At 41.9% G+C, this 26593-nt stretch overlaps 1 protein-coding gene across 1 annotated transcript in view; it reads left to right on the forward strand.

Annotated features, from left to right (window-relative positions):
* igf1rb (insulin-like growth factor 1b receptor) overlaps nt 1-26593 on the forward strand; it is a 91882-nt gene that overhangs the window by 35741 nt on the left and 29548 nt on the right. The window contains exon 3 of the mRNA XM_053635217.1: nt 23855-24158. Coding sequence (XP_053491192.1) covers nt 23855-24158 — 304 coding nt within the window. The remainder of the gene's footprint in view (nt 1-23854; nt 24159-26593) is intronic.

Below are 26593 nucleotides of genomic sequence, written 5' to 3' on the forward strand. Positions count from 1 at the left end.
TCTCTGCATAGAAACAGTCGATAAATGAAAGCTAAATGACAAGCTAACTACGGTATACATTTCCAAACGCGCACTCGTCCAAACATCTATCCCGCTACCTCGCTGTAATTAACAGCTAAAATATTTATGCTACCTTGTGAAAGCTTCAGTGTTGGGGTGTGTGTGTGTGTGTGTGTGTGTGTGTGTGTCCATCACAGTGCTGGAGTGAATCAGTCCTACACAGGGTGATTCAGTAATGTAAACCCGGACTGTTCGAGCCTGAGGGCTTGAATGATTTCTGAGGTAACGGGGACATTCTTGTAAAGAACAGGAGCGTGGAGAATGAAAAACAAGCACACTAGCCTTCCGCTCTCCCCTTTATCCATAAATCCCTTGTCAGCAGCTGGAGGAGTGCAGGAGCCATTTTATGAATGGAGGAGGCGGGGTTTTGAGGACGAGGGTATGGGTTGTGAGCGTGGACTTCTAGCTCCCAGGCGTGTGTGCCGCAGTGACGTTCTGTTTTGCAGCGCAGACTCGACTTGTTATGACTCCACACCCTGAATCCAGTCCTGGCGCCAGTTAAGGACAGACGAGGCGCTGTCCACAGCCTATTCATCTACATTTGTTTATGAACAGATTATCCAAAGTGTGTGTTTGTCTAGGTCTTTATGTTTGAGTTGCTGTGTTGGGGCACAGGTCTCTGCAAAACAGCATCAGCATATAGATCACAACGAGCCTGTGAATCATCGACTCATTTATCATTAAACCTCACCTTCAGGCTAGTTCCTTCTTCCTGAGCTATCTGATGCATCTAGTTTAGTCAAGCTTACAGTATTGTGCTTGTACTTTGAACCAAGGTCATTTTTGTTGCTCTTGTATCAGAGTTTTTGTTTGTTGTTTTTGTTAAAAAAAATAATAAATCACTAAAATGTAGGGAGGGAAAGTGGCACTTTTGCATAGAGTTCCGTATCTGTCCTCAGACAGTGTGTGTCCTAGTACATGATCGGCAGTATGAGGCATTTAATTCAGCAAATAATTGAATTAATAACGTGGCAGTGGTGGCTTAGCGGTTAAGGCTCTGGGTTACTGATTGGAAGGTCGGGGGTTCAAGCCCCAGCACTTCCAAGCTGCCACTGTTGGGCTCTCAAACAAGGCCGTTAACCCTCTCCAGGGGTGCTGTATCATGGCCGACCCTGCGCTCTGAACCCAACTTTCTAGCATGCTGGGATATGCGGAGAAAAAAACATCACTGTGCTGTAATGTATGTTTGACCAATAAAGACTCATTATCATTAAATACCTTTTGAGCTGTTTGGGTGTGGTACGCACATACGTCTAATTTAAGTAGCGATGGCATGATGCAACTTTTTCTTTTCTGGTATAGATACTCATCAGATATTGTTTTCTTTAAAAACTACTAAGCTTTTTTAAAATAAAAAATAAAAAAACAGACAAAAGTCACAACCAGATGTGCTCGTTGAATATACCTTCCCAAAAACGTGGGTATTAATACTGAGCTGTTCTCCCTTTGCTGTTATAGTAACCTCCACTCTTCTGGGAAGGCTTTCCACTAGATTTTGGAGCGTGGCTGTGGGGATTTATGTTCATTCAGCACAAGAGCATTAGTGAGGTCAGGTACTGATGTCTGGAGTGGAGTCAATGTTCCAGTTCATCCCAAAGGTGTTCAGTGGGCTGGAGGTCAGGGTTTTAGCCGCTCAAGTTCTTCCACTCCAACCTTGGCAAACCATGTCTTTATGCAGCTCACTTTGTGCACAGGGGCATGGTCATGCTGGAACAGGTTTGTCCCCTTAGTTCCAGCGAAGGGAAATTATTATGCTACAGCACACAACAACAAGTTTAGGGAAGAACCACATATGGGTTTGATGGTCATTTGTCTACATACTTCTGTCCATATAGTATATACTTCCATCCATCTTCATCATCGCTTATCTTACACAGTCACAGTGCGGCAGAAGGCGGAGGACACCCTGGACGGCGTCAATTACTACGAACGATTTGTAATCGCCAGTCAGCCTACAGCGCACGTCTTTGGACTGGCGCGATTCGAAACCCCAACCCCGGTGGTGCGAGGCAAATGTTCTAACCACTAATATCAAAATCTGATGTTTTCTGTTACACCATTTTTTTATGTTAGCCTGATACTGATAGAGTATTCTCTAATCTTAAGTGAAAATAAGGACTTCGTATGCATTCTGAGAGACCACGCTTTCTTTACAAGGACTATAAAAGGAACCTTTTTAAGTAGACATTTCTAAATAATACTCTAGCAATGATTGACAAATCAGTAGCCTGGAACAAACAGATTTTGTTACTGAACTATTCTTTTTTTTTTTTTTTTTTTTTTTTTTTTATCTGTTGTTGTCTGGTGGACAAGTAGGTTCAACAATCAAAAAAAAAGCAGCCCCAAAAACCCATTACTACTTATTGATTTTTCACAAAAAAACAGAAGTTTTCATTTAGTTGAAATGTCAAATGTTAAAGTTGAACGCTGTCCATGGTGAAGCTACTGAACCTCAAGGCTGTAATTATAATGATAATAGTCTTTATTGATCACACATACATATGTACAGTGAAATTCTTTTCATCGCATACCCCAGCATGTCAGGAAGTTGGGGTCAGAGCGCAGGGTCAGCCATGGTACAGCGCCCCTGGAGAGAGAGGGTTAAGGGCCTTGCTCAAGGGCCCAACAGCAGCAGCTTGGCAGTGCTAGGGCTTGAATCCCCGACCTTCCGATCAGTAACCCAGAGCCTTAACCGCCAAGCCATCACTGCCCTTATAGCACAAGTTACTTGTTTTGAATCCCACCCCCTGCTGCATTATGCACATCTGCATCTACATCTGGTTTTCCATGAAGTGATTTTAAAATTGATATACAAATAAAATTGTATTGGATTTGAATCGACCATCATTGAACCCCTAGTATCGCGGGTCGGTGACATGTTGTCGCTTCCCCTCTATCCCCCTTTCAAAACATCGACTCGGTTGTCCTGTGGTCGCGTTGTCACATGTAGCACCTGTTAATGTGTTGACAGCATGTGATTCCACATAGCTTCCTTTATAACTACAGCACTTAGTGTAAAGAGCCTTACAGATGAGTCAACACTGACATGTTCCTGAGCCGCTGACGCGTTCACTGCATGTGTGCATTGTATTAGATCACTCAGCTGTACGCTGCTGTCGTTGTGGTCCCTTCCACCCATACACCACAAAATAGTTTTGCTCTCTTGGCCATCGCCTGGAATCGAATTAATGATCCCCGATCAACGGACGCTTTTCTCTTGTGGGTTTTTTTTTTGGATCAAGAGATGATGGACAATATAAAAGATAAGCATCAATATAATTTCAGAAGAATGGTAAAATAAAATATACGTTAAAAATAAGCACAGAAATGTATGAAACCGTATAGATTGTAATTATAGAATTAAATCTACTCGAAAGTTCATTTGCTGAATGAAAAGAAAAGTGCCAGGTTTAGGCTGAGTGTTTTGCTTTATTGTTTATTGGAAATAAAGAATGTGACATGCCTGTGCGGTTTGCAGCTCATATCACGTACGGTTACGTAACGTGTTGGTCTTTTCCCCAGACATTCTGCATGACTGACTGGTACAGGTTGTCCTCCTTGTGCCATTATAGGATGAACAGTTAGTTCTCCTGGTTTGTTTAGCAGGGTTTTGGTTGATCTAAGAGCTGCACATGGTCTGTTAAAGTCTTTTAGACGCTCCCAAACAGCTTCCTACTATTGGAACGGGTACATTTCCATTCAAATATGTTGTAAACAATTTAAACACCTTTCCAAAATGCATGTTGTTCTTCCATCCACTTTGTTATTCTGAAGAGGAGTGACCGTCTTGCAGCGCGAGGAACACACTCACCAAGTCCTTCTCAATTTCAGAGTTAGATTCTTCACACGTTTATGTTCAACTGGAATTTCTGAAGGTTACATGAAGTTCCTTGCTTAGGAAGACCTGGATAAGCAGCTAACATGATTAAATGGTGACAGCGGTTACTTATTAATGATTAAACATTACATATGACTGTAAAAAAAAAAAAAAAATTTTAAAAGAAACCTCGACACCATTAGGGCTGGGCGATATATCGATATAGTATTGATATCGTGATGAAATGATTACGTGATACACTTATCTATGGTAAGTCATCTTTGTTGGCATTAAAGAAAAGTACCACCAAGGTCAGCGGTTTATTTTTTTGTTTTATACAAAACTACTGTTTTGTAGACAGTTTATTAGCTACATTATGTGTCGTGATGCACATCGTGTATTGTAGGGATGTCCTGTAGTATCGTAATATGATATTTTTATCATATCGCCCAGCCCTAAACACTACAGTCTCTGAACAGTTGAAACACAATTGATCTTTGTGTTTGTTTCTGAAAACATTTTCCATTGTCTTACATTTGCTGTAACAGGGGGTCTGCTACAGAAGCCACAGTTGTTAATAAACAAAAAAACAAAAAGCTGGAGTTGCTGCACTATAACCAGATTCCCCCCCCCCCCCCCCCCCGATTAGATTAGTCAGTTCTGCTGTATTGCCGGGTCTGCATCAAGGATTTCAACCTTTAACACATCTCTTCTTAATGTCTCACACTAGGGCTGGGCGATACATTTATTCATTTAGCAGACACTTTTATTCAAAGCGACTTACAAATGAGGAAATACAAGCAAAAATATCCTATAACGATACTTGAGGACATTTCTATGATGCATATCACGACACATCCTTTAGCTAACAAACTGTTTACTACTCTCTACAATTTGTAATTATTAAAAAGGTTTAAAATACAATACATCACCATACCAACGATATCTCAAAAAAGTGTATCACGTGATCGTGTATCACAATACCGATATTATGTTGAATATATCGCCCAGCCCTACCTCTCAAAGAAATGCAAAGAAATATTTACATTAACTCGAATGAGTGTTTGTAGGATTTATATGAAGTCATATATTGTGACCAGTAGATGAATTGATTACATTTTGGAACCGATCCCAACAGGGTCAAGGTCACCGCAAGGTCAAATGTGTGAATTGGTATTCCTTCGATTAGTTTCCTTCCTGTTTGAAACAGCCTTCGTGTTTTTTGCCTGCGTTTCCTCATTTGGATAAATGTAAACGTAAATATATCTAAGTGTTTTTGGTGTACAAATTGTTACCAAGAAGGACTAGACTTGTTGGCGGTGGAGACATCTAGGTGTTGAGTTCTACTTGTTTTATGTACAGATTCACAAATCACTCACAGCCACTTGGATCGAAACCCTGAAACCAAAAGTTGCAGAAACTGAGGAATTAGAAGTCATTGAGTCATAGGTCCTGGCATGGCACAATCAGATGAGAGGACAAAAAGTGCTTGCGCAGGTGAGTTCCCATAGTCCTGAGAGATGGGGTCAGCTGATAGCTCAGGATGGTGTGTGTAATGTGAGTGTGTGGAACAGTCCTGAGACAAGGGGTGGGAAAAAAAAAAATAAAGCTTGGGTTACTCTTGGCATGTTCTTCTTTTACTGAGCTATATTCCTCACCTCCATCTGGGACAGCATCCAGTCCTGATAAAGAGCTGTACTTTCTTTTCCGTCTTTGTCTCCGAAAAGGTTCGTGTTTTTTTTTTTTTTTTTTTTTTTTTTTTTAATTCAGGAAGGGAATACTGAGCTACCTATCTGGCAGCATGTCATGCTCTCCTCTTACTCGATCGTTACTTAGATTCATGAGAACGCGTTGTGATTTAGGTGTGTATTTGTATTATGTTTCCATTACAGAACAGTAATAAACTAAGCACTTTACAGACTCTTCCGAGTGAGCGTGTAAGGTCAGACTGTTTTTGTTTTTCAGACAAGATAAGCGTCTTCGCCCTCGGGTCTGTTTGAGAATTTACGGAGTGTTTGGGAGGAAACGGCCTGGCGTTTTAACGGTACTCGTTCCGTACTGCTGCGCCGTCGCATTGCTGTGTTAATGTGGCCACTTTACACATGAAAGGCACGCCGGATTCCAGCGGAGTCACGTCTACGTGCTCGCTGCTCCGAGACGGCCTCGAATGCCATGACGGAACAATCAACATGCTGACAGAATGAATCAGTCCTCCGGGAAACCAGACCCCCCCACCCCCCATGTTCAGAAAGGGTGACAGTCGCTTGGCTTCAGAGAGTGCGTGGAATTTTCATAGGCACGATATGTTTCAAGAAACTGCAGTGCTGCTTATTGAATTGTGCCGGACTGTGCGAAGTCAGCCGTGTTATTTTGGATTTTCATAGACGACTTCTCTTAGGAGTGCGTGATATCCAAATCTGTTCTTGTTGCTGAATGTTGAATAGGGGTGTTGCATTATGATAACCATGTCTAAAAATATATAACCATGCACCAGTTTCACATTATGACCTTATTGTTAATCAAGCATTAAAACTAAACATGATCCAGCAGTGAAAAACAAAACAGTCGATCTTTTTAGTCAAGTTTGAAGAATGTGAACGTTTGCGGAAGCCAAAACAAGCTCAAATTTTCCGCTGGATTTGCAAAAGTTTCAGAACGGCTGATTTTCTTTGCGCTCGCACGCGCATGTTTTATCAGCCGTAAAGCACGACGCATGCTCCAGACTCAGCTCATCTGCATGTAGTGCCACCCACAAAACTCCATAAAAGTTCAAGTGCACAGACAGCTGGGAGCACAAAACCAGCAATCAGAGTGAAGTCTGAAAGACAGGAGTGAAATTGAAATGTAACAAATATTTTGTAGTATATTATATTAAAGATAATTAGCGAGCACCAAATATTCCATCAGCTCAGGCGTTTGTTTACAGCTTGCTGCTATGTCGTCCACTTATACACTGCCATTTCTTTTGTCATAATTGCATGGTTACTTTTATTTGTCTTAATTTATAAGTTTGTTTTGGCTCGCTTTGTTTATTTTTCGTATACTTTAATTAATGCCAATAATGTAAAAATGATTCGTTTTCACAAAACATTTCTCCATGGTACTCTTCCGTGACCTGGTGAACTAGCGTGAGGATGTGTTTTTGATGGACTCCACGGTAGAGGTCGACCGATTGATAGTTTTTTGCTGATTAACAGGCACCGGTAGCAGAACTAACGGGCATCAGCAGAAATCCACACCGATAGGTTTTTCCCAGTTGCGTCCGTTGTGGGAGTGGCTGAGAGAAATGTCCGCCATCGTTAATACAGTACGAGAGCGGCCTCTAGAGGCGAAATAAAAACTATCACTGACAAATTTTGTCGTGTTATTTGAAGTTATTCACTTTGGCTTGATTAATCGGTTATCAGCAGGTAAAGCCCAACTTAGTTATCGGTATCGGGTAAAATCCACTATCTCTGGACCTCTACTCCAATGCTATAAGTCTATAAGTTGCTCTGGATAAGAATGCCCGCTCAGTTCTGTGAACTTAATAGAAATAAACAACTCGATGGTGTACGAGAGAGAGGAAAGTGCAGTAATCCATGCGAAGTATATGATTTGAAGTCGATTAAGTTGAGGTTTACATTAGTTTGTCGTCTCGTAAATTTGCACACACTTGGGAGCACGAGTAGGGTACGAACGTTTTTCTGAATTTACAGGACTTACATATTACATAAATCCCAAATGTTTTATGTAAATGCTCGTATGAACGATATACGAATAAATCTGTTCGTATCCAGCTTGATAAATGAGGCCCATTGTCAAGATTTATCACATTGTGGTTGTAAGCTGAGAGAGAGAGCGAGAGAGGTGCCCTGTACACACAAATAGATCTTTATGTAGTATGGTTTTGGGGTAATCCAGATGAAGGGGATTGTGACTTTTTTTTGGGGGGGAGGGGAGGTCACAGCCGGAAAGCATCTGAACTTTGAGTCAAAGTTGTGGTAAGAGTCCGATCACACACCATGACTATCCTTGACTCTGTAACAATATAAACGTTCAACTTTCCACCTCAATACAGCAACAGTTGAAACGGTCCAGTTCTTGTCTTTTAGTTTCGCATTAACACACTCGTCAGTGTGTACAAAGAGAGTGCCATGTTCTGCCTGAACAAGGCCTCTCCAGTTCCCCAGCGTCTGGCCGAGCACACTGCCAGTCTGTTCTGCTCCGAATCGACTCTCGCTTTGTCTCTTGCCTCATGATGCGAGTAGTCAGCTCCACATTGGTTTGAGATCGGAAGGGGGCGCAAATTGTTTAAGAAAACACACAGACAGGGCATCATTTGGGTCCTCTGTGTATTGTATTGCTTTTCAAATAGAATGTGCTTAAATGAAAAACCCCATGTTCTCTCTCCCTCTGCGTGTTTTTTTTTTTTTTTGCGCTGGGTAGAGGCGGAACTTTGCCTGCCTTTTATCTAGCTGTCAGTGCAGACCAGTGTTGCCAACTTAGCCACTTTTCAGACCAAAAAAGCGCCTAGCGACAAATCTAGCGACTTTATGGACAAACCGTAGCAACTTTACAAATGTCGGCAGTACTATCCTACAAGCGCGAGGTCTTGCTTTCCCGCTGCACTCTCACCTCTCTCTGTGTCTGCTCTGTTCAGTGAGAGTCTGAGAGCCGGAGATTTAACAACGTCATGGATAACGAGACGCGCCCTTCATCCCAATTTACCTCATTCTTATGCGAATGCTTTTAGAATGTAAGACGAATGTAAGGCAACATGTTTTAGTTAGAAAAGTTTGAGAACCTCTGATTTACTCCATCCACCTCCCTGCTGAGCGACACTTGGAATCTGTGTGTTACAAGCATACTTAATGAGGAGATGACATCTACACAGGTTGAGCAAAGACGAAACCACCCTTTCTGCAGCTTACGGGCTCGCATACCCTCAGAGTACGACTGCTTACACCACTGTAGTCGGCGCTATTAAAATTTCATGACAGTTCCACGACTGCAGAAATCTACAGCAAAGTGCTGACACCAAAAACTGTGGTGATGCAGGAGTTGCTAGAAATGAACAAAAAAATGACTGGTGGTGGTGGTGATGATGAGAAAAGCTGCTTATTTTGTTTAATATTTATTCGAGTAATAATACGCAGGTACTACACGAGCCCTTGTGAGTTAAATCGATCGACAGTTGAGCATGGCGAGTTCAGCATGCTAGTGAAATATAGGCAGTGCTTTAAAGAATCAATCTGGACACGCCTCCTTTGTATTGACGAATCACAGGCTTATGGTGCATTCAAGTCCTCCTGGGAAGTTCGTATTTACAAGTTGGGAAGTCGTAATTATGATGAGTCATTTTGGTCAGAGCAAGATGGCGGTGCATGTTCTCTTAATTAACTCCAAAAAATACAGCAAGTTTTTTAACTGTACTTCTAGAAAATGAAATGCTTTTATGGTTTTAATCAATATATGAACTTTTGTTACATATTCTATAGTAATTGTACAACGTTATCATATTTTGTGCAGAACATTAACTTGTTTTATTGTAAATAAAAATGCCTCAGAATAACTTCCTGTGAATACCAAACACATAATAACTGAAATCAGCTTCTGAGATGAGTGAACATTCAATTTCAACAAATTTACCGTCAGCTACAGACGTTGCATCCATCGATTCCGCCATGTTTTCTTACTGACACGCCCCCAACTCGGGAACTCTGAGCTCATAGAAAATCCTGAGCTTCCCCACTCATAATTACCACTTTGTTTGTTTTCACGTGCGTTCAACTTGTAAATACGATCTTTCTGACATGACTTGAACGCATCCTTAGTCGCGTGACGTGCATGTCACGGCAAGCAAAGCCTACACACAGTGCTTGTTTGCAGTGTGTAACGAAGTCAGCTGAAAGCCTCTCAGATGCACAGCGGACCCAAAGTACAGTCACGTGTGAGCTTTCCGTTTACTCTCATGTCTGTGGCACGGTAGTCAAAAAAAATCATGTAAAACCTTTCAACACAAACTTGACAGCTTTCCTGCTCGCTCCTCACTGTCAGCTTCTCTCTGCTCACGGCCAACACACACACACGCGCACACGCTCACTCCTCAGGGCCGGAGGGAGAGAGAGAGAGAAGACAGGGATGACATTAATAACCATGGAAAAAAGGGATTAGTTATGCCATGCCAATTATTACACCTGAAGCCTGTCCCCTAAACCCCACCCTCTAACTAAGCCACACCCCCACCTGCTACACAGTGGTTTATCTTGTTAGTGTCTATGCACTGCAAGTCACACTGGATATATTATTATAAGAATTTAAAAACAAGAACATGTATCTCTTCTCTTTTTTTTTCCCCCCAAGAATAATATATTGTGCCATAATGTACAGTGATTTAGAGATCTTGAGTACAGTCTGTTATGATGGCATGGGTTGGACATACCTTTCCACCCCCAGCTCTTAATCACTGCAGCTAATCCTGATGGCTCGAGGCAGACTGCCTAAATCAGGGAGTGCTCATCCTGTGCATGCAGGAACAGAACACCTGTCTGGTACAGGGATCAAGTCCTTATGATTCAGACGTGTCTAAGCTGCTTGCTGTTTACCGTCACCGTGCCTAACCCTGATTCCACTTTTACTTACTCGCACTCGAACAGATCAGAACCTGAGTGTGAGGTTAAATATAAATACAGGAGTCTTCAGGGGAAATGAATACGAGCGAATATGGAAAATACTCGTTCAAATGATTTGTATCAGCTATATTAAACAGATTTTTATTATTTTTGTGAAGGAACGATTCAGACCGAGAAAGCCACTGTCTGAATTATAATAACCTAACGATATGTCTAGTACGGCCTGAACAAAACAGTTCATTACTTTAACATTCATGTTTAAGTTTGTTTATTCAGAAGCCTTGTCTACTCTCTAGGCAGTGCAGTAGTGGTTTCTGCAGACTATGGAGTGTACTATTTGCTCAACTGCTGAGCCATTTAGGATTCCACACACACACAACACAGCTGAAATGACTGTAAATTGATCTAAATGATGTGCTGCTTCATAACAACTATCCATCAAGAGTCTGCTGAGATGTGTATCTGAATTATAGTTCATTTAGAGAAAGATGTTTATAGGTGGCGCAGAATAGACACGGGTGGAATGTTGTGGGACTGAAGTCGGACACACGAGGTGAACACGTACCACCCTTATTAACAATAAAAGAAAAATGATTTTACTTCTGTCATCGTTTCATAGCCGGGTATGACTGTTATGCTGTAGGCTAATTTCCCCAGAAATAAACAGACAAATGTTCCGTTTTTACTTCAACCATGACCTCTACACTCACTGGTCATTTTATTAGGAACATACTTATTCATGCAGTTATCCAGTCAGCCAATCATGTAGCAGCAGCGCCGTGTATAAAAATCACGCAGCCCATCCAACTTAAGTTTTGGCATGTTGTGCATCCTGAGATGCTTTTCTGCTCACCACGGTTGTAAAGAGTGTTTATTTGAGTTACCGTAGACTTCCTGTCAGCTCAAACCAGTCTGGTAATTCTCCTCTGACATCATCCTCTCACATCTACAAGACGTTTCCACCCACAGAACTGCTGCTCACTGGATGTTTTTTATTTATCGCACCAGACCGTGTAGAGGTGTGTGTGGAAATCTCTGGAGATCAGCAGTTTCTGAAATACTCAAACCAGCCCATCCGTCACAATCAACCATGCCATGGTTAAAGTCGGAGATCACTCCCCCCCGTACCCCAATACCATCGTCATGTCCTACCATGGCTCTGCCCATAAACCAGATCCGAAAGCAATTCTCTGACCTCAGCTTCTCTTTTTTTTGCTCATGGCAAAGTGTTGCTTACATACAAGAAAAGGTGCTTGCAGTGATATGACGATGCATTCGATTCTGCAGCTCGACAGCTGTAACAGTTTGGTGCAGGGTAAGGGCAGTCACTGCTTTTCCTGCAAGCTAACTGAAGCACCGTTTGTCGTGGAGAAATGGCACAGGTGCACTTTGTTATGGATTATTAGTTATAGTTGACACCCTTGTCTTCGTCAGTGTGGATTCTACTGCCATAAAGCACAGAGACAGGAAATCAGAGGTGACAGCTGTACCAGCCAAGCTGTGCCTGTTGTGCCAAAGCTCCAGGTCCTGGCCACCTCACACCGTGTTATTGGAACATCATGAATGTTCAAAAGCCCACGGGCTGAAGAGAGCAAACAGACTCTCAGTGCCAGGGACACACTCGCACTCACACCTGTCCTGTAGTTTAAAGAGAAAAAGAAAGACAAGTATAGGAAACACAGTATGGAAATGAACAATACAGTGGAGTTAAATGTAAAGAGGGAAACACGTGCTAGAATGACGACAGTGTGATCGTGTCATGATCTGTAGAACGTAGTGAATATGATGAAAACGAAACAAACTGCGCAATTCTTGACAAGTCCTTGATCGTTTTTGTCAAATTTGTTTAAAACATTAATTGGCTGAGTATCAGATGTTCCACAAAGAGCTTTTCCATTTGAGGGATTTGAAAGGTTTTCCAGTGTAGGTGATATTGTCCATAAACTTTAGGGATGTAACAATGCACTATGACAATTTACATCGTGATATCAGCATTCTATTAATTATGCATCTGAGACGGTTGCACTGTTTGAACTCCACAGGTCCCAGACTGTGCAACTCAGCGTTAAAATATAGACGGTCATGTGATTTGGGAAGAGAATGCACCAATACCAGGACTCAACAAGTTTTATGTTATATAGTTACATGATCATGTTCTAATCGTTACAATGAGTTCTTCATTAGCTTTCATACCACACCAGCTTCATGTCTCTGTAGTTTACGTTGCCTGAGAAAGAGGCAGTGGAAATCCGCCAGTTCAGCCGACTTTAGAGCTGAAACGGTGCTGCCCCAGGTGCTTCCCCGGAGCTCGTTATGGCTCAGTCGATTTTCCCCAGGTCACAGACTTTTGTTTATTCAACTGATCAGATTTTTTAGACAATTTATTCATTATTATACATTTATTTACCGTACTTACACTTATTTATAGTTGTATACAGCAAAAAAAATATTCCGAGAATATCAAACCATGAATTCAGTATCATGAGTCGAATTAAATTTTGTTTGGATTGTATCATTACACCCCTAGTATGCTGACATTTATTTATTTATTTATTTATTTATTTATTTATTTATTTATTTATTTATTTATTTATTTGGCATTAGAGGTTAGTGTTACCAAAAATGGGTTGTTTTAAATGATTAAATATGTCGTCTTAAGGAAAAAAACAAACAGCTGGACAGCTAACGATATGTAACAGTGGAACAATCCCCATGAACCTGGCCATGATTAATGGCTGTTTTCGACCAGTGCAAGAGCCTTCTAATGAACATTGTTGAGCTTTAACCCTGCGCAGGGACCGACTCCCTCACCGCCACTTGAGCTTATAACAGAGCGTTTCCTCACACAAACAGGACAACTCAAATCGCCCGGTCTACACCCCAGGCTGCCTCTGCACCCTCATCACAACAGGACAACAACGAGCACGGCCAAGTTTCCATCCACTTCATGCACATAATGCAAGCGATTAAAAAAGAAAGCTGCAGATTTTGTTGCCAGCAGCTCGTTTTCATCAGACCGGCCATTTTAAAACTCCTTGAGGTAATGAAGTCATTTCCTGGAAAAAAAAAAAAAAAAACCAAGTCTGTGGCGTAAGTTTTCCGTTTCACGTGTTCTAGCAAGAATTTCACGTATATTACAGGTCGCGCTTTTTCTTCTGGTTTGGATCTTCTAGGGTGGCAGAAACAGAAATGATCAACTGTGGACTGATGTAGCGTTCTCGTGTCACGGCTAATTTTCCACAGTTTACAACACCTGTAGACCGATATCCGAGAAAATTCAGAAATGATGCAGCAGAAACAATTTTATTTGATTCTGTTTTAAAAAGCACGTTATTTTCTGCATTTTAAGCTTAAAGTCGCCTCCTTTGTGCATTTGTTGTGTGTCGAGTCCTCTACATAGCTTGTGTACATTGGAACGAAATGTGGTTTCTCTAGGACCGAGTGCAACACAGAACAGTACACAAGACTGCGTAGAGTGCAAATACACAACCGTGTGAGACGAGTGCAGGACGACAAATACACAACCGTGTGAGACGAGTGCAGGACGACAAATACACAACAGTGTGAGACGAGTTCAGGACGACAAATACACAACAGTGTGAGACGAGTGCAGGACGACAAATACACAACAGTGTGAGACGAGTGCAGGACGACAAATACACAACAGTGTGAGACGAGTTCAGGACGACAAATACACAACAGTGTGAGACGAGTGCAGGACGACAAATACACAACAGTGTGAGACGAGTGCAGGACGACAAATACACAACAGTGTGAGACGAGTTCAGGACGACAAATACACAACACATGAACAACACGGAACCACGCGTACACAACACGGGCTCTAAACTATATAATAATATATATATACATAAATTAGTGTGTATGTATCATCTTTCTGTCCTTTTCGGTTCTTATTATTCCTCTGTTCATTTTATTCTTTCTTTCCATTCCTTCTTTTTTTTCTTATCACTGGACTGTTTTGAATTTGTTTACTTGCTGCTTTTTAAGCAGTCAGGCTTTAATTACAGCTGCGTTATGGTGATGTAAACGTGGGCAGGACTTTCAGCAAAGTAGCAAATGTTTGGTGCTTTCTTTTTGAGGAAAGCCTAATTGATCTTTTTTTTTTTTTTTTTTTGTCTGTGCCTCAATATGTCAGTGGAAATGTTTTGCAGTGTTTTCCAGTAGCGAGACTACTTAACAGTAGCCGCAGCTGCTTTCTGCCAGGTTTGTAAAATCCATCGACTTGATGCGGGCCGCCGCTTAATGCTCATACTGTTCTTCTACCTTCACAAAGCGCTTTATTTCTCCACGCAGCTATATACGGTTGATGATGATCGACGACCCGTGTTTCTCGCTGCCAGAGCGACACCCAGCCGCAGGAGATGAACGACGGGGGAAACCTGAGCTTGATCCTCAGTGTGCAGTTTCGTTCTCGACGCAGGATGTCAGCGCAGCTGTTTTTGTTTCAGTTTATTTTGTTATGCAAGCCGTAAAAAAAAAAAAAAAAATATTTAATCGGCTTTTATTGTATCCTGAAATCTTAAATAGAGTTTTCAAAAAATTCTGCATTTCAGGCTCCATATTGTGCCTTTCTTGTCCTTAATTCGTCACGCGCACTCCGTTTTGGGAGGGTGAGAGAGAAGAAGAGAGGCAGAGGACACACCGTGCCAGCAAGTGCAACCTGATTTCCTCAGACATGCTGCTTTATGGCAGCCAAGATCAGCAGAGCTGCGAAGACCTCAAATGAACTTGGAGAGTTTCCTGAATTAATAGGGAAGTGAGGCCGAGGTGACGATGTTGCCTAAAAATAAAAAGGCCCGAGGAGCGTGTTCCATGGCTCTACTGTTTGTGCCGTGATGCCGTAGGCTGTGTGTGTGTGTGGGATTTTGTGCATGTGGGAGTGGGCGAGGCTTGCTTTATAAAAGCTACACTAACATATTACTCTCAATAGTCTGTAGTGATTAATGCTTTAGCTAAAATATATATTCAGTTCTACGAGTGCTGAATTATGATTAGATTTCGAGCTGAGGCTGAAAGCGAGAGTGCTGATGGACAGCGGAATAGATTTGTGCATCAGGACAACAAAAATTCATGTGAGGATCTTACTGTCAGATTTGACCGATCAGATCTTTTTCCTGGCAACTAAAGGACATGTTTGCAAAACATGACTTTCGCATAACTACTTAATGTTTAAACTTGATTTTCTTCATGGTGGTGCGGCACGCATCGAATCAGGAGCATGCAGGTATGGAAACGCTGACCAAGCCAAGAGTAAAGCTATCATGCCTCTCCAGTCCCTCCAGGATTTCGCGATCATAGAAATGAAATCAAAATCAAGGAACCTCTGCAATATTGAAATTTAAAAAAAAATTGCCCCAGATTTGGGCGAAGACACGTCATGTGATGTCATCACAACGCGTATTCAGCCAAAGCCAACAAACATCACTGACAAAGATCGTGCAAAACAATTTCATGAAAATGTAATTTTGCCAAATTCAAGTAGCTTTTCTCAACAAAAAAAAAAGCACAAGACACACTCCAAGTTGCGTCGCAAAATTTGTGAGGGGGGAAAAAAGCCGCAGCAAAATTGAGCATTTTGACGCAACAAAAAAAAAAAAACCTCTGAAATCCTGTACGGACTATAGCGCTTACTACAAACAGCCAGCTCACAATTATACACGTCAAGAGAAAATAACGTTTATGCTTTACTAGCCAGAAACAATTACAGTGTAACCTAGTCAATTTCCTGCCAACTAACACATGGGACTGAGCAGCACACTGGCACTGTTACTTTTCCCAGTGGGCTAGCTAATAAAAGTATCATACCAGAATGGGATTTCCAGTCCGGTATTCCTCTGCATCCAGCTGTGCAGGGGAGATGTACGAATCACGTTATCATTTTCACCAACAAAATTGTGACACATTGCTTTGAAGAAAATATTTTCCAGCATGCTGTCAGATTTGACTAAATGTTTAGTAAACGCTCTGGTTTCAGAATCCTGTTGTCTGGAAGCAAACCGAGCGGGAGGCCAGTGAGGACATGCGTTATTGCTTTTCTGTCTTGTAATCTCAAGAGTATGACTTGGGTTGTTTTCACACTGGAGATTTTATATATATATATATTTATTTTTTCGGACCAGGGTTGTTATGGAGACAGAACATGTTGATGAGAGCAAGGGAGGCATTGAAATGCAAATGGAAGCAACTCAAAACTCTGAAGTGTTTATACGTGAGCAGATACGAGTCAGAGGCTTCACTTGGACAGTTGACTTGTGTTAAGTTTTTTTCGGGTTTTTTTTTCTCTTCATTTTCTTGCATTATTTTGCATGCTCGCATTTTTTTTTCATAATTTACCTAATAATTTATCTAAAAAGAAAAATAACGCTATAAATGATCACATGCGATGATCAAGCATACACCAGCCCTTCAACACAGCAACAGCAGAAAACATCGTGATTTTGCACATGTGCGCTGAAGGGGGAACTGAAGGGAACTTTAATTTTCTGGAAAACCGGAAGTACGGTTTAAACAAACCCAACGAATCAAGGACGCAAAAGTTTTTGCGAGCGAACGCAAAAGCATTGAAATACAATCTGCGTTCGGTCGCACTGGAGCCGAGGCGCGATTCCTGAGAATGTGAACGCGACTCGTACTCGGTTCCGGACTTCTTCAGGAAGTAAAGTAACCTGCCCGTGTGTTTTAGCCGAAGATCAGACACCGTTAGTTTCCACAACATCTGGGCACCGGAACAATCACACTCGGATTCGGACCGCAGTAAACGTGACTTTACAGTAAAGGTGAAAACGACCTCAAGTTAAATGTTAGCTAGTTATTCCAGCACTAGGTTTTTGCCAGAATAAAATTGTTTTTAAAACTCTCGAAATATGTTTCTTCTTTGTTGACCAACGCGCATCTTCTATCCTGATTGTTCCTTGTATCACTGAAGCATGTTTTATTTGATACCTTTGCATAACAGTAAGTTGGAAAGTTCTAACGATAGCAGCATTGACCAATGTGGACACGTGGACGATTGGGACAGCACGTTTAAACGACCCCCACAGAGCAGCCCAAATGGAGTAGAGAAAGAACGCAGCGCACGTTTGTGTGAAGCCTTGTGCGGTGTGAGCATTGCAGCTGTTCTAGCTCACTGTTTCAGCTTTTCCAGCTGCTGTCACTTCCACGGCACTGTACAGTCCGACGCAGCGGAAAGCAAACATTCGTTTGAAGTGTGCGTGTGAAGGAATTAGTTTATGCTAAGAGATTCGGCAGAAGGCTTCGGGAATGTAGCTGCTCTGTTTGGAAGTGTTTGAACGTTTTGAACGCCCATCAAATCTGGTGATCCCATCAACATCTGGTGATGTTCACTTCTCAAATTTGCCCTAAAGACATTTTGTAGATATTGTTGTCAAGTGTAAATTTCCCTCACAGTCTAGTAATATTGGCTTAGAACTGGAGCTTTCTGGACCTGAAAGCATGCACATAGTTTTCTGCTGCTTCTGGATTCCACATAATTATCTGTGATTTAGATAAGAAAATCCTGCGCTTGGGGAATTAATTATTGATGATATCTCCGTATGCACTCACTGAACAGGAACACTAGGCTAATACTGGGTAGGGCTTCCTTTTGCTCTCAAAACAGCCTCAATTCTTCGTTTCATCTGTTCCACAAGATGTTGGAAACATTCCTTTGGGATTCTGGTCCGTGTTGTCATGATTGCATCACACAATTTGTGCAGATGTTTCAGGTGCAGTTTTGTGCTGCAACTCTCGCGTACTCCCGCATCCCCAAGGGGTTCTGTTGGATTCAGATCCGGTGACTTGGAAGAACACAGAAGAACATTGAACCCATCATCATGTTCATGAAACATTACTCAAATAGGCTGTGGCATTCAAGCGATGATTGCTTAGCACACTTTGGCCCTGTTAATGCCAATCAATCATTCCCCACACCATTACACCACCCCCACCAGCCTGGACTGCTGACACGAGGCGCAAGGAGGAAACCCTCGAAGCATGAGGAGACCATGCAAAAGGGTGGAGACGGGATACGAACCCCCAACCCCGGAGGTGCGAGGCAAACGTGCTAACCTCTAAGCCACCATATAGTCCGATTGCTCATCCATAGTCAATAGTAAGTGAGGCTAAAATGTGTGCACATTGGTGTAAGCTTTAGAAGTGTTTCAACAATAAACCTGTCTGTTTTATTGAAGTGAATGCCCATGCAGATTCAGACATTAAACAGTGTATAGTTCTAAAAACACGGGAATTGGACACGGGTTCGTTTCCAATTCCACCGAAAGACGTCCTGTCTTCCTTACATTCATAACCCAATCTACTTCTGGATAAACATTATTACTGTCAAACTATAAAGTTTAAACTGACATAAGTTTTACACCAGTTTCTTTCTCATCACCTCGGTAAAAAAAAAAAAAAAACCCTCGCACCATTTAAACACGAGCTTCATCGTCGTCTTTTCAGCCAACGAATCTCTGTTCATGCCGAACTGTATTTTATCGGGTTATTTAAACCTTTTAAACCTTTGGCTGCTGTACTGTGTGTGTGTGTGTGTGTGTGTGTGTGTGTGTGTGTTTTGATGGTGATGTGACGTCATAGGAGCATCGTGGACATTCTGACAGCACAGCCGGTATCTGATTTTAAACTGAAACGATTGTCTGTTTTGCTACGATACTATCACTGTGTATCTATCCAACAACCTGAGCAGAACGAGACATCGAGTGTGTGAGGAAAATCAAGCTTTTCCACACCTTTAGGCAGACTTGACCGTGTTTGTTTTTTTTTTTTTTTACCACCACGTTTGTTAAACTTTGACACAACATGCTCTCTGCAGGCAAGGCAAAAACATTTCAACATCATGATGTATTACTGGCAGATGTCTTTGTTTTGAACAAAATGACTATCATATTTGGACGTTTTCCAGGAATTCTGTCACGGCAACATCCGATGCTGTGCCAATCTCATATCTTTAGTAGTTTCAGTGAAGGGGAAATTGTCATTCTAAAGCATATAAACATGATATACAGTTGTGTGCGTTCAACTTTGTGGCAACAGTTTAGGGAAGAACCAGATATGGTGTAATGGCCATGTGTCCGCAAACTTTTGCCTGTATTGTATAGCTGTGTGTCATAGAACAATAGGGATGCAGTTATGATTTGTGTGATATTATAGAATTCTGATTGCTTGAAGTGATGGATTATAGAACCTGCACTGTGGAGTTTTCCTTAATATTATTACGAATTGTCCTTGTGGAAATTCCCCCTCCACCTCTGACAAAAAAAAAAAAAGTGCCGTGTGTGTGTGTGTGTTTTGTAACAGTTGTTCTTTGTTTCCTCCTTTAACTCCGATACACCATGAACATTTTTTACCTGGGGCATGTCTACACACTTTTGGAGGATGTTTTTCTATCAGCAGCTGCCTCGGATATAAAAGCTGTTTAGAATTACCAAACATCTCCTGTGGAAACTTTCCATTTTGCCCCCCCACCCCCCCCTTTTTTTTTTTCTTATAACCCAGATCTGTTTGGCCTGCTGGAGCTCACCCCAAGGTTATCTACATTTTAACAGCCTCTAACCCTTGATCACACATCCGTTCTTACTCTCTCGCTGTCTCCCTGTATAGCCGTTTCCACTGTAGTCAGCTCACTGTGTTTATCCCGAGACGCAAGAAATGTCAGGTAGAGGTGAGTCCAAGCGTGTATCAGAGAGATGTATATGCATCACGATGGATAGTTTGCGGAGGATTTACTACGAATAAAATAGTGTTGCATTAATTGAAAGCAAATAAACCCGGATACTTATATTTAATTGTTTTGGGGTTTGGTTTTTTTTACTCTTAAAAAAAAAAAAATTTACATTTCTATTTACAGAAACGTTTAAAGCTGAAAAGGAGTGGGGGGAAAAATCGGAAATTCTTTAGCTTTTTACAATTTAAAAGATAAAACATTTAATGTGCATCAGCATTTAAAATATATATATATATATATATATATATATATATATATATATATAAAGTTATATCCATAATCTCTCAAAGTGTATAGTGAAGATCATAATTTATCACAAGTATCAATGATGTATTGTAATATTTCCTTATTATTGTAGGATATACAGGGTGTCCTCTCTGCCAGACATCACGGTCTACTACTTCATTTAAAAATGATTTCAGAGCGTTTTAATAACCAATTTTTAATTTACCAAAACACATGAGCAGAAGTGCCCTGTCTCCGTACACCATGATTTCCATACGCCATCACTGACTTTAATATTCAAATTACACACGGGTTTTGCATGAGCGGATGTACTCGGTTTATACACACACACACACACACACACACACACACACACACACACACACACATCACTAACACTATACGGGAGAGAACTTGTTTATCATTACTGCGCTGTCGTACATTAACAGTAGGAAAATTCCAGAGAGCGGCTGTGTGGCTCCACCGGTGGGAATTTACACGTAACGGCTCCTTCATTACAGCAGAATTACGCTTACTCCGTGCAGCACTTTGTTTGGGTTTAATCCTCCAGGGGTCATCTGAGTTCACATGAACTGAGAGGGAGTGTGTTGTGTGAGCAATCGTCGAACGATCTCATTTGCCATTGTGGGGTTTTTCTTTTTTCTTTTCCCCCCTCCTCCTCCTGGAGTTTCAGTACTGGTGTCACCTGAGTTGATATCTGAGCTCACAGCGTGTCACTAATGCCTCCGGCCCGCTCTGGAAACGGTGAGAACAATCTTCAAGAGCAAGAAGCAGGAGCTCGTTTAAATGTAGGCCGTTTCTGAGCTAAAGCTGGTGTTTTTCTTGCTGGTGCTCTGACCTGAATCAGTTTTTCCTCTCTCTCTCTCTCTCTCTCTCTCTCTCTCTCTCTCTCTCTCTCTCTCTCTCTCTCTCTCTCCTCTTTTACAATGCGCTCTTATTTAGAATGATAGCAGAGGGATCTGGTTGGTAGTTCTGGCTGACTAGAATCTGTGGACTGGATTTGTGTGTAAGACTGAGCCCGATCTCTACCCAGATCCTCACAAGGAGAAGCCCTTATGTTTAGCATGCAGATGATCGGCAGTGATGTGGTTTTATGTGTTTTTTTTTTTTTTTTATGAACATTTCGTCTTGCAGCACGCAGTATTTTCTCAGCGCAGTGCAACCACTATTAACCTACAATTGCCTCCCTGTGGCTGCAGGGGTTTCGAACTGTACATGTGGGCACCCGAGAGTCTGATCATTACAGAGAGATCAAGAGGCCAAGGATGAGGCTGAGGGACACTGGAAATAGTCACAAACCTCAGACCTGCCGACGTTTTTGTGTTGGAGCTCTGCGTTTTAACATCAGACTACACTGCAATGAGTTATCGCTCAAAAAAATACTACCACCACTCCCCCAGATTTAGAGTTCATGATTCAGTCCCTCCAGGATTTTGCGATCGTGGAATTGAATGAAAAATCAAGCCAACGCTGCAATGTTCAGAGGAGCTCCTCAATCATAAACTGATTAATGTGGCATAAAATCTGTTAGCGTATGTTTGACCTAGCTAACATTTAGACAAGTATATAGTTAACATCATTCATCTATATTTACTACAGTTGCCACCAGATATTTACAGCTCAAAATGGCCAAAAACTGTTTTTGTTTTTATTTGTTTATTATTTATTTATTTTTTACAAAAGAGGACGAAGGGTTTACAAATAGATTAAATATGCATACAACACTGTACAAATCAATTTAATGCCTTTACTGCACCAGTCACTTCTGCAACACCTTTTTCCTCTAGAACACTGTCTACTTCCTGTTCTATGATGATTAAGTAGTCTTCATAAGCATCGTGCGTCTGTGGCTCAGGTGGTAGAGCGGGTTGTCCACTGATCGTAGGGTTGGCAGTTTGATTCCCGGCACACGTGACTCCACATGCCGAAGTGTCCTTGGGCGAGACGCTGAACTAGAGCTGCAACAACTAATCGATAAAATCAATAATAATTGATTATGGAAATCGTTGTCAATGCATAGCTGGTCTGCGCATGGTACGGGGTACGTTTACTCGTTACGTTACTTCTGTTCCGAAAACACGCTTCAGAGACTAGATGCATGTGTCTGTGTGTATTGGGTTCTTTTCAGCCTTATATAATTGGACAAACAGTTGTGTAAAATTTTAGTCAGAAGTTTATATTTGTAACACTCAGTTTGTGGATTTTATTTTAAATAAACGAAAAAATGGCACTGAAAGTTTGCCCCCATCCGATTAATCGAAAACATATTCGGCCAACTAATCGATTATGAAACTAATCGTTAGTTGCAGCCCTACGCTGAACCCCAAGTTGCTCCCAATGGCAAGTTAGTGCCTTGCATGGCAGCTCTTCGACCATCGGTGTGTGAGTGGGTGAATGAGACACAGTGTAAAGCACTTTGTAGAACCACTAAAGTTAAAACAGCGCTATATAAGTGCAGACCATTTACCATTGTTAGGTTTTATAGTCTTGGTTATCTATCTTGAACGGTGAGTACATGAAATTAATCAAAAGTTCTGCTGCGAAAGTATCACCAATCTGAATCCATCTACACGACGTTGTAGTTGGTGATATTAGCAAGGACAGACTAGTCTCAGTGCTCAGGAAATGATGCTTTAATTTCTGGCGACTAAATATAAATCAAATCAGGTACGTTTTGCCAACTACATTTGAACTGCTACTTTAATTTCCTAATGTTTTCCTTTCCATCATAGTTCCGTAATAATCAGAGGAAGCAAAATAAACTTCCAAAAGCAGAGCTTATGGACTTGCTGTAGTTATATTTTTTTTGTTTGATCGGTGAGCTGCGTATTAAACTCCTGTGTTATGTAACCGTTCCTTTGTTTTGAAGCGGTTTGATCGAAATGTGATGAACGGTAAATGGTTTTAGTTAGTAGCTCTAATGTTTGAAATTTCTCTGCCTTTTCCTGCTGCTGTTTTAGATTTCTTTTTTTAATACAGGGCGAAATGAAAGCTGCTTAAAGCCTGTTTAAACCTTTTGAATGGCAGAAGCACCACCTTTCCTTGGGTTCTTAAGAGAACATCTGGCTTTCCTGTTCACTCGCAATGCCACTGGCGCCTCTGGCAAAACCAAAACAGTCCTCTCAAATGACTGCGGTGGATTTGTTGTGGCTTCAGCTGCACTTTGATAGCTAAATCTATAAGTCTATTTAAATCTTCACCTCGTTTTTATGCTGCTCTTGTAACTCTCAAGGAACACACAGACTATATCGGAGAACGCGGTGGGATTTTGGTGTTGTAATCATCGTTAAAGTGTAATCATCTCTCTCTCTCTCTCTCTCTCTCTCATCTTCCTCCTCCTCCTTTCTTCTTTAGTGTGCCCGGAGCGATGTGGGCAGCGGGCATGTACGTATTCAGGAGATTGCTGCCACGCTCAATGCCTGGGCAGCTGCACATCGCCAGACAGTGCCACGGCCTGCGCCGCCTGCCAGCACTACTCCCACGAAGGCCGCTGCGTGGAGCGTTGTCCTCCGGGCATGTACATATTCGAGGGCTGGCGCTGCATCACCTTAGAAATGTGCTCCGAGATCCACCTGCCTTACTCGGAGCGCTTCGTCATCCACGGGGGCGAGTGCATGATGGAGTGCCCACCCGGCTTTAATCGTGAAAACAGTCAGAGGTACGTGAGACCCCACACAACATCTATAGTCATGTTGATTTTGGCGCCGGCAGCGAAGCCCGGTGCACGATCATAGCCTTTGGTCTTTAAACCAGTGGTATGAAACGGGAGGCCAAGTCCATCGCTGTCTCCGGTTATTTTCATCTCTAGACGCATTCGCCACACGATCAGCAGATCGGTTGGCTCAGCTCCAATCCTGCTAAAGTGCAGCTTTGTAAGGAATAGACCAGACCGGTAGTGTGAGCAAACAGTGACGCTAAGCCAGGAATAGATATTTGTAATGCGATAAGCGTGTTAAGAGGCATTTTGCAGCTCCGTCTCTATAGTCGCACCTTTACTGTGGCACGCCGGGGTGTTAAAATCTATCAACAGCTAATTTAATGTATGGATAAGATTCGAGTACATCTAGGACTATAAAGAGATCTGAAAATTTAAAGTTAATAGAACGTTACAACAGCAATCTTGATAGATTGTCATGATTTAGCATTAATCGGTTTAAATCAAGTGTACTAATTTACATTCAGTATTCATTGTAATATAATCTAATGTAGTTTTTTTTGGATCTGTAAATGTAACTCGTTGTGTGCTCTTTTGCAGTTTGGTTGCATTTGTTATGTTTGTCGTTTTGTCAGACGCCCTTATGCAGAACGCCTTATAATTATCTCATTTATACAACTGAGCGGTTGAGGGTTACTCAAGGACCCCTCAGTGGCAGCTTGGAGATGATTTGAGATTTTAACAAGTGACCTTCTGATGAGAAGTCCAACGTCTTAACCACTGAGCTACAACTTCCCATAGTATGGTTACAATGACAGAGCCAGGCACACTCCAAGCATCTCGGGTCCTTCCCCAGTAATTTGCTCTCCCCCAATCACGCCACAGCTACCAATAAGTGAGAGCGAGAGCTTAACACCTGCTTCCTCCAAGACACATGAAGCCAGTGTGTGTACGCGAACCGCTGCTCACGCTACATCACAGGCGGTGTAACACACTCGGAGAAAAGTGTTAACTGCCCTCATCCGCCATCTATCTTTTAAAAACACACCAAGCTGGTGGTAAAAAACGAAAGGAAATATTATTACAAAATCTTTGTGTATATAGCAAAAAACCAAACGGAAACAAAAAGATCACATCCCCTAATTGTTGTTCTTTTGATATTTTTAATGAATGTATATATATGATTGACTTTTTCATAAAATCTGCTGTAAGTGTTTATCACATTTTCTAGACACTGGCATCCACCTGGATGATGCGACAGCAGCCATAGTGCACCAGAACGCCCACCACACACCAGCTATTAGTGGAGAGGAGAGAGTGATGTAGCCTATTCAGCGATTGGGATTATTAGGGGGCCATGATAGATAAGGGCCAATGGGGGAATTTCCCCAGGACACCGGGGTTACACCCCTACTCGATTAGTGTCCTGGGATTTTTAATGACCACAGAGAGTCAGGACCTCAGTTTAACGTCTCATCCGAAAGACGGTGCTGTTTTTACTGTAGCGTCCCCGTCACTATACTGGGACATTAGGACCCACACAGACCACATTGTGAGCGCCCCCTGCTGGCCTCACTTCCAGCAGCAACCCAGGAGGTCTCCCATCCCGGTACTGGCCACGCTCAGCCCTGCTTAGCTTCAGCGGGAACTGCAGGGAGATATGGCTCTGGCAATGCACATTATACAGCAAGAGATGAAGACAACATGAGACTGATTTTATTGTCATTGCACAGGCAATGAAATTTAGTTTAGCTGCAGTCCGGTCAGTTCCATCACGATAGCTATGCAAACTGCATGTAGGAAGAGAGCCGCTGCAAATTGCTTCCATATCAGTGTGTCATGGTCTGCGATGTCCTGTTCTACTGTGCCGTCGTGTATGCTAGGAGAGACAGCAGAGGCCGCACTGTAACATGTTTTACAGCAGGCACAAATGACACAGCCGAAAGGTTTTCAGTACAGTCCACATCCCCTGCATGGAGTTTGCTGTAGTATGATTTAGGGTGTTTCCCAAATGGGGGTTTGTGGTGGCATTACAGGGGGTTCAGATTATTAATAGAAAACATGTCATGTCAAATGCAATTTTAAATAATGGATTTGTTTTTAAAATTAATTCATTTATTTACTTAAGGCATATAATTTAGGCTGAATGGGTTCTACAGATGGAAAAAATTTGGGGACCGCTGCTTTACGGTCAATAGTGAGGGCGTGGCAGAATTGTTGGGGAGTTCCAATTAGACCCAAAACGAGAGTAAGCCTGAGCAGCTATAAAGTATTTTGAAAGTGTCAGCAGTGAGGTCTAATCATACACCAAGACTAACTGTGATGCCATAACACACACACACACACTCTGGTAAAGCGATCTGAAAGTGTTTTTACTTCCTAGAAGAACATTGTACAATTGTATTGAATCAAAAGCTAAATCTAAAATGTATTAAACT

The sequence above is a fragment of the Ictalurus furcatus genome, chromosome 10 (assembly GCF_023375685.1).
Source record: "Ictalurus furcatus strain D&B chromosome 10, Billie_1.0, whole genome shotgun sequence".
NCBI classification, from domain to species: Eukaryota; Metazoa; Chordata; class Actinopteri; order Siluriformes; family Ictaluridae; genus Ictalurus; species Ictalurus furcatus.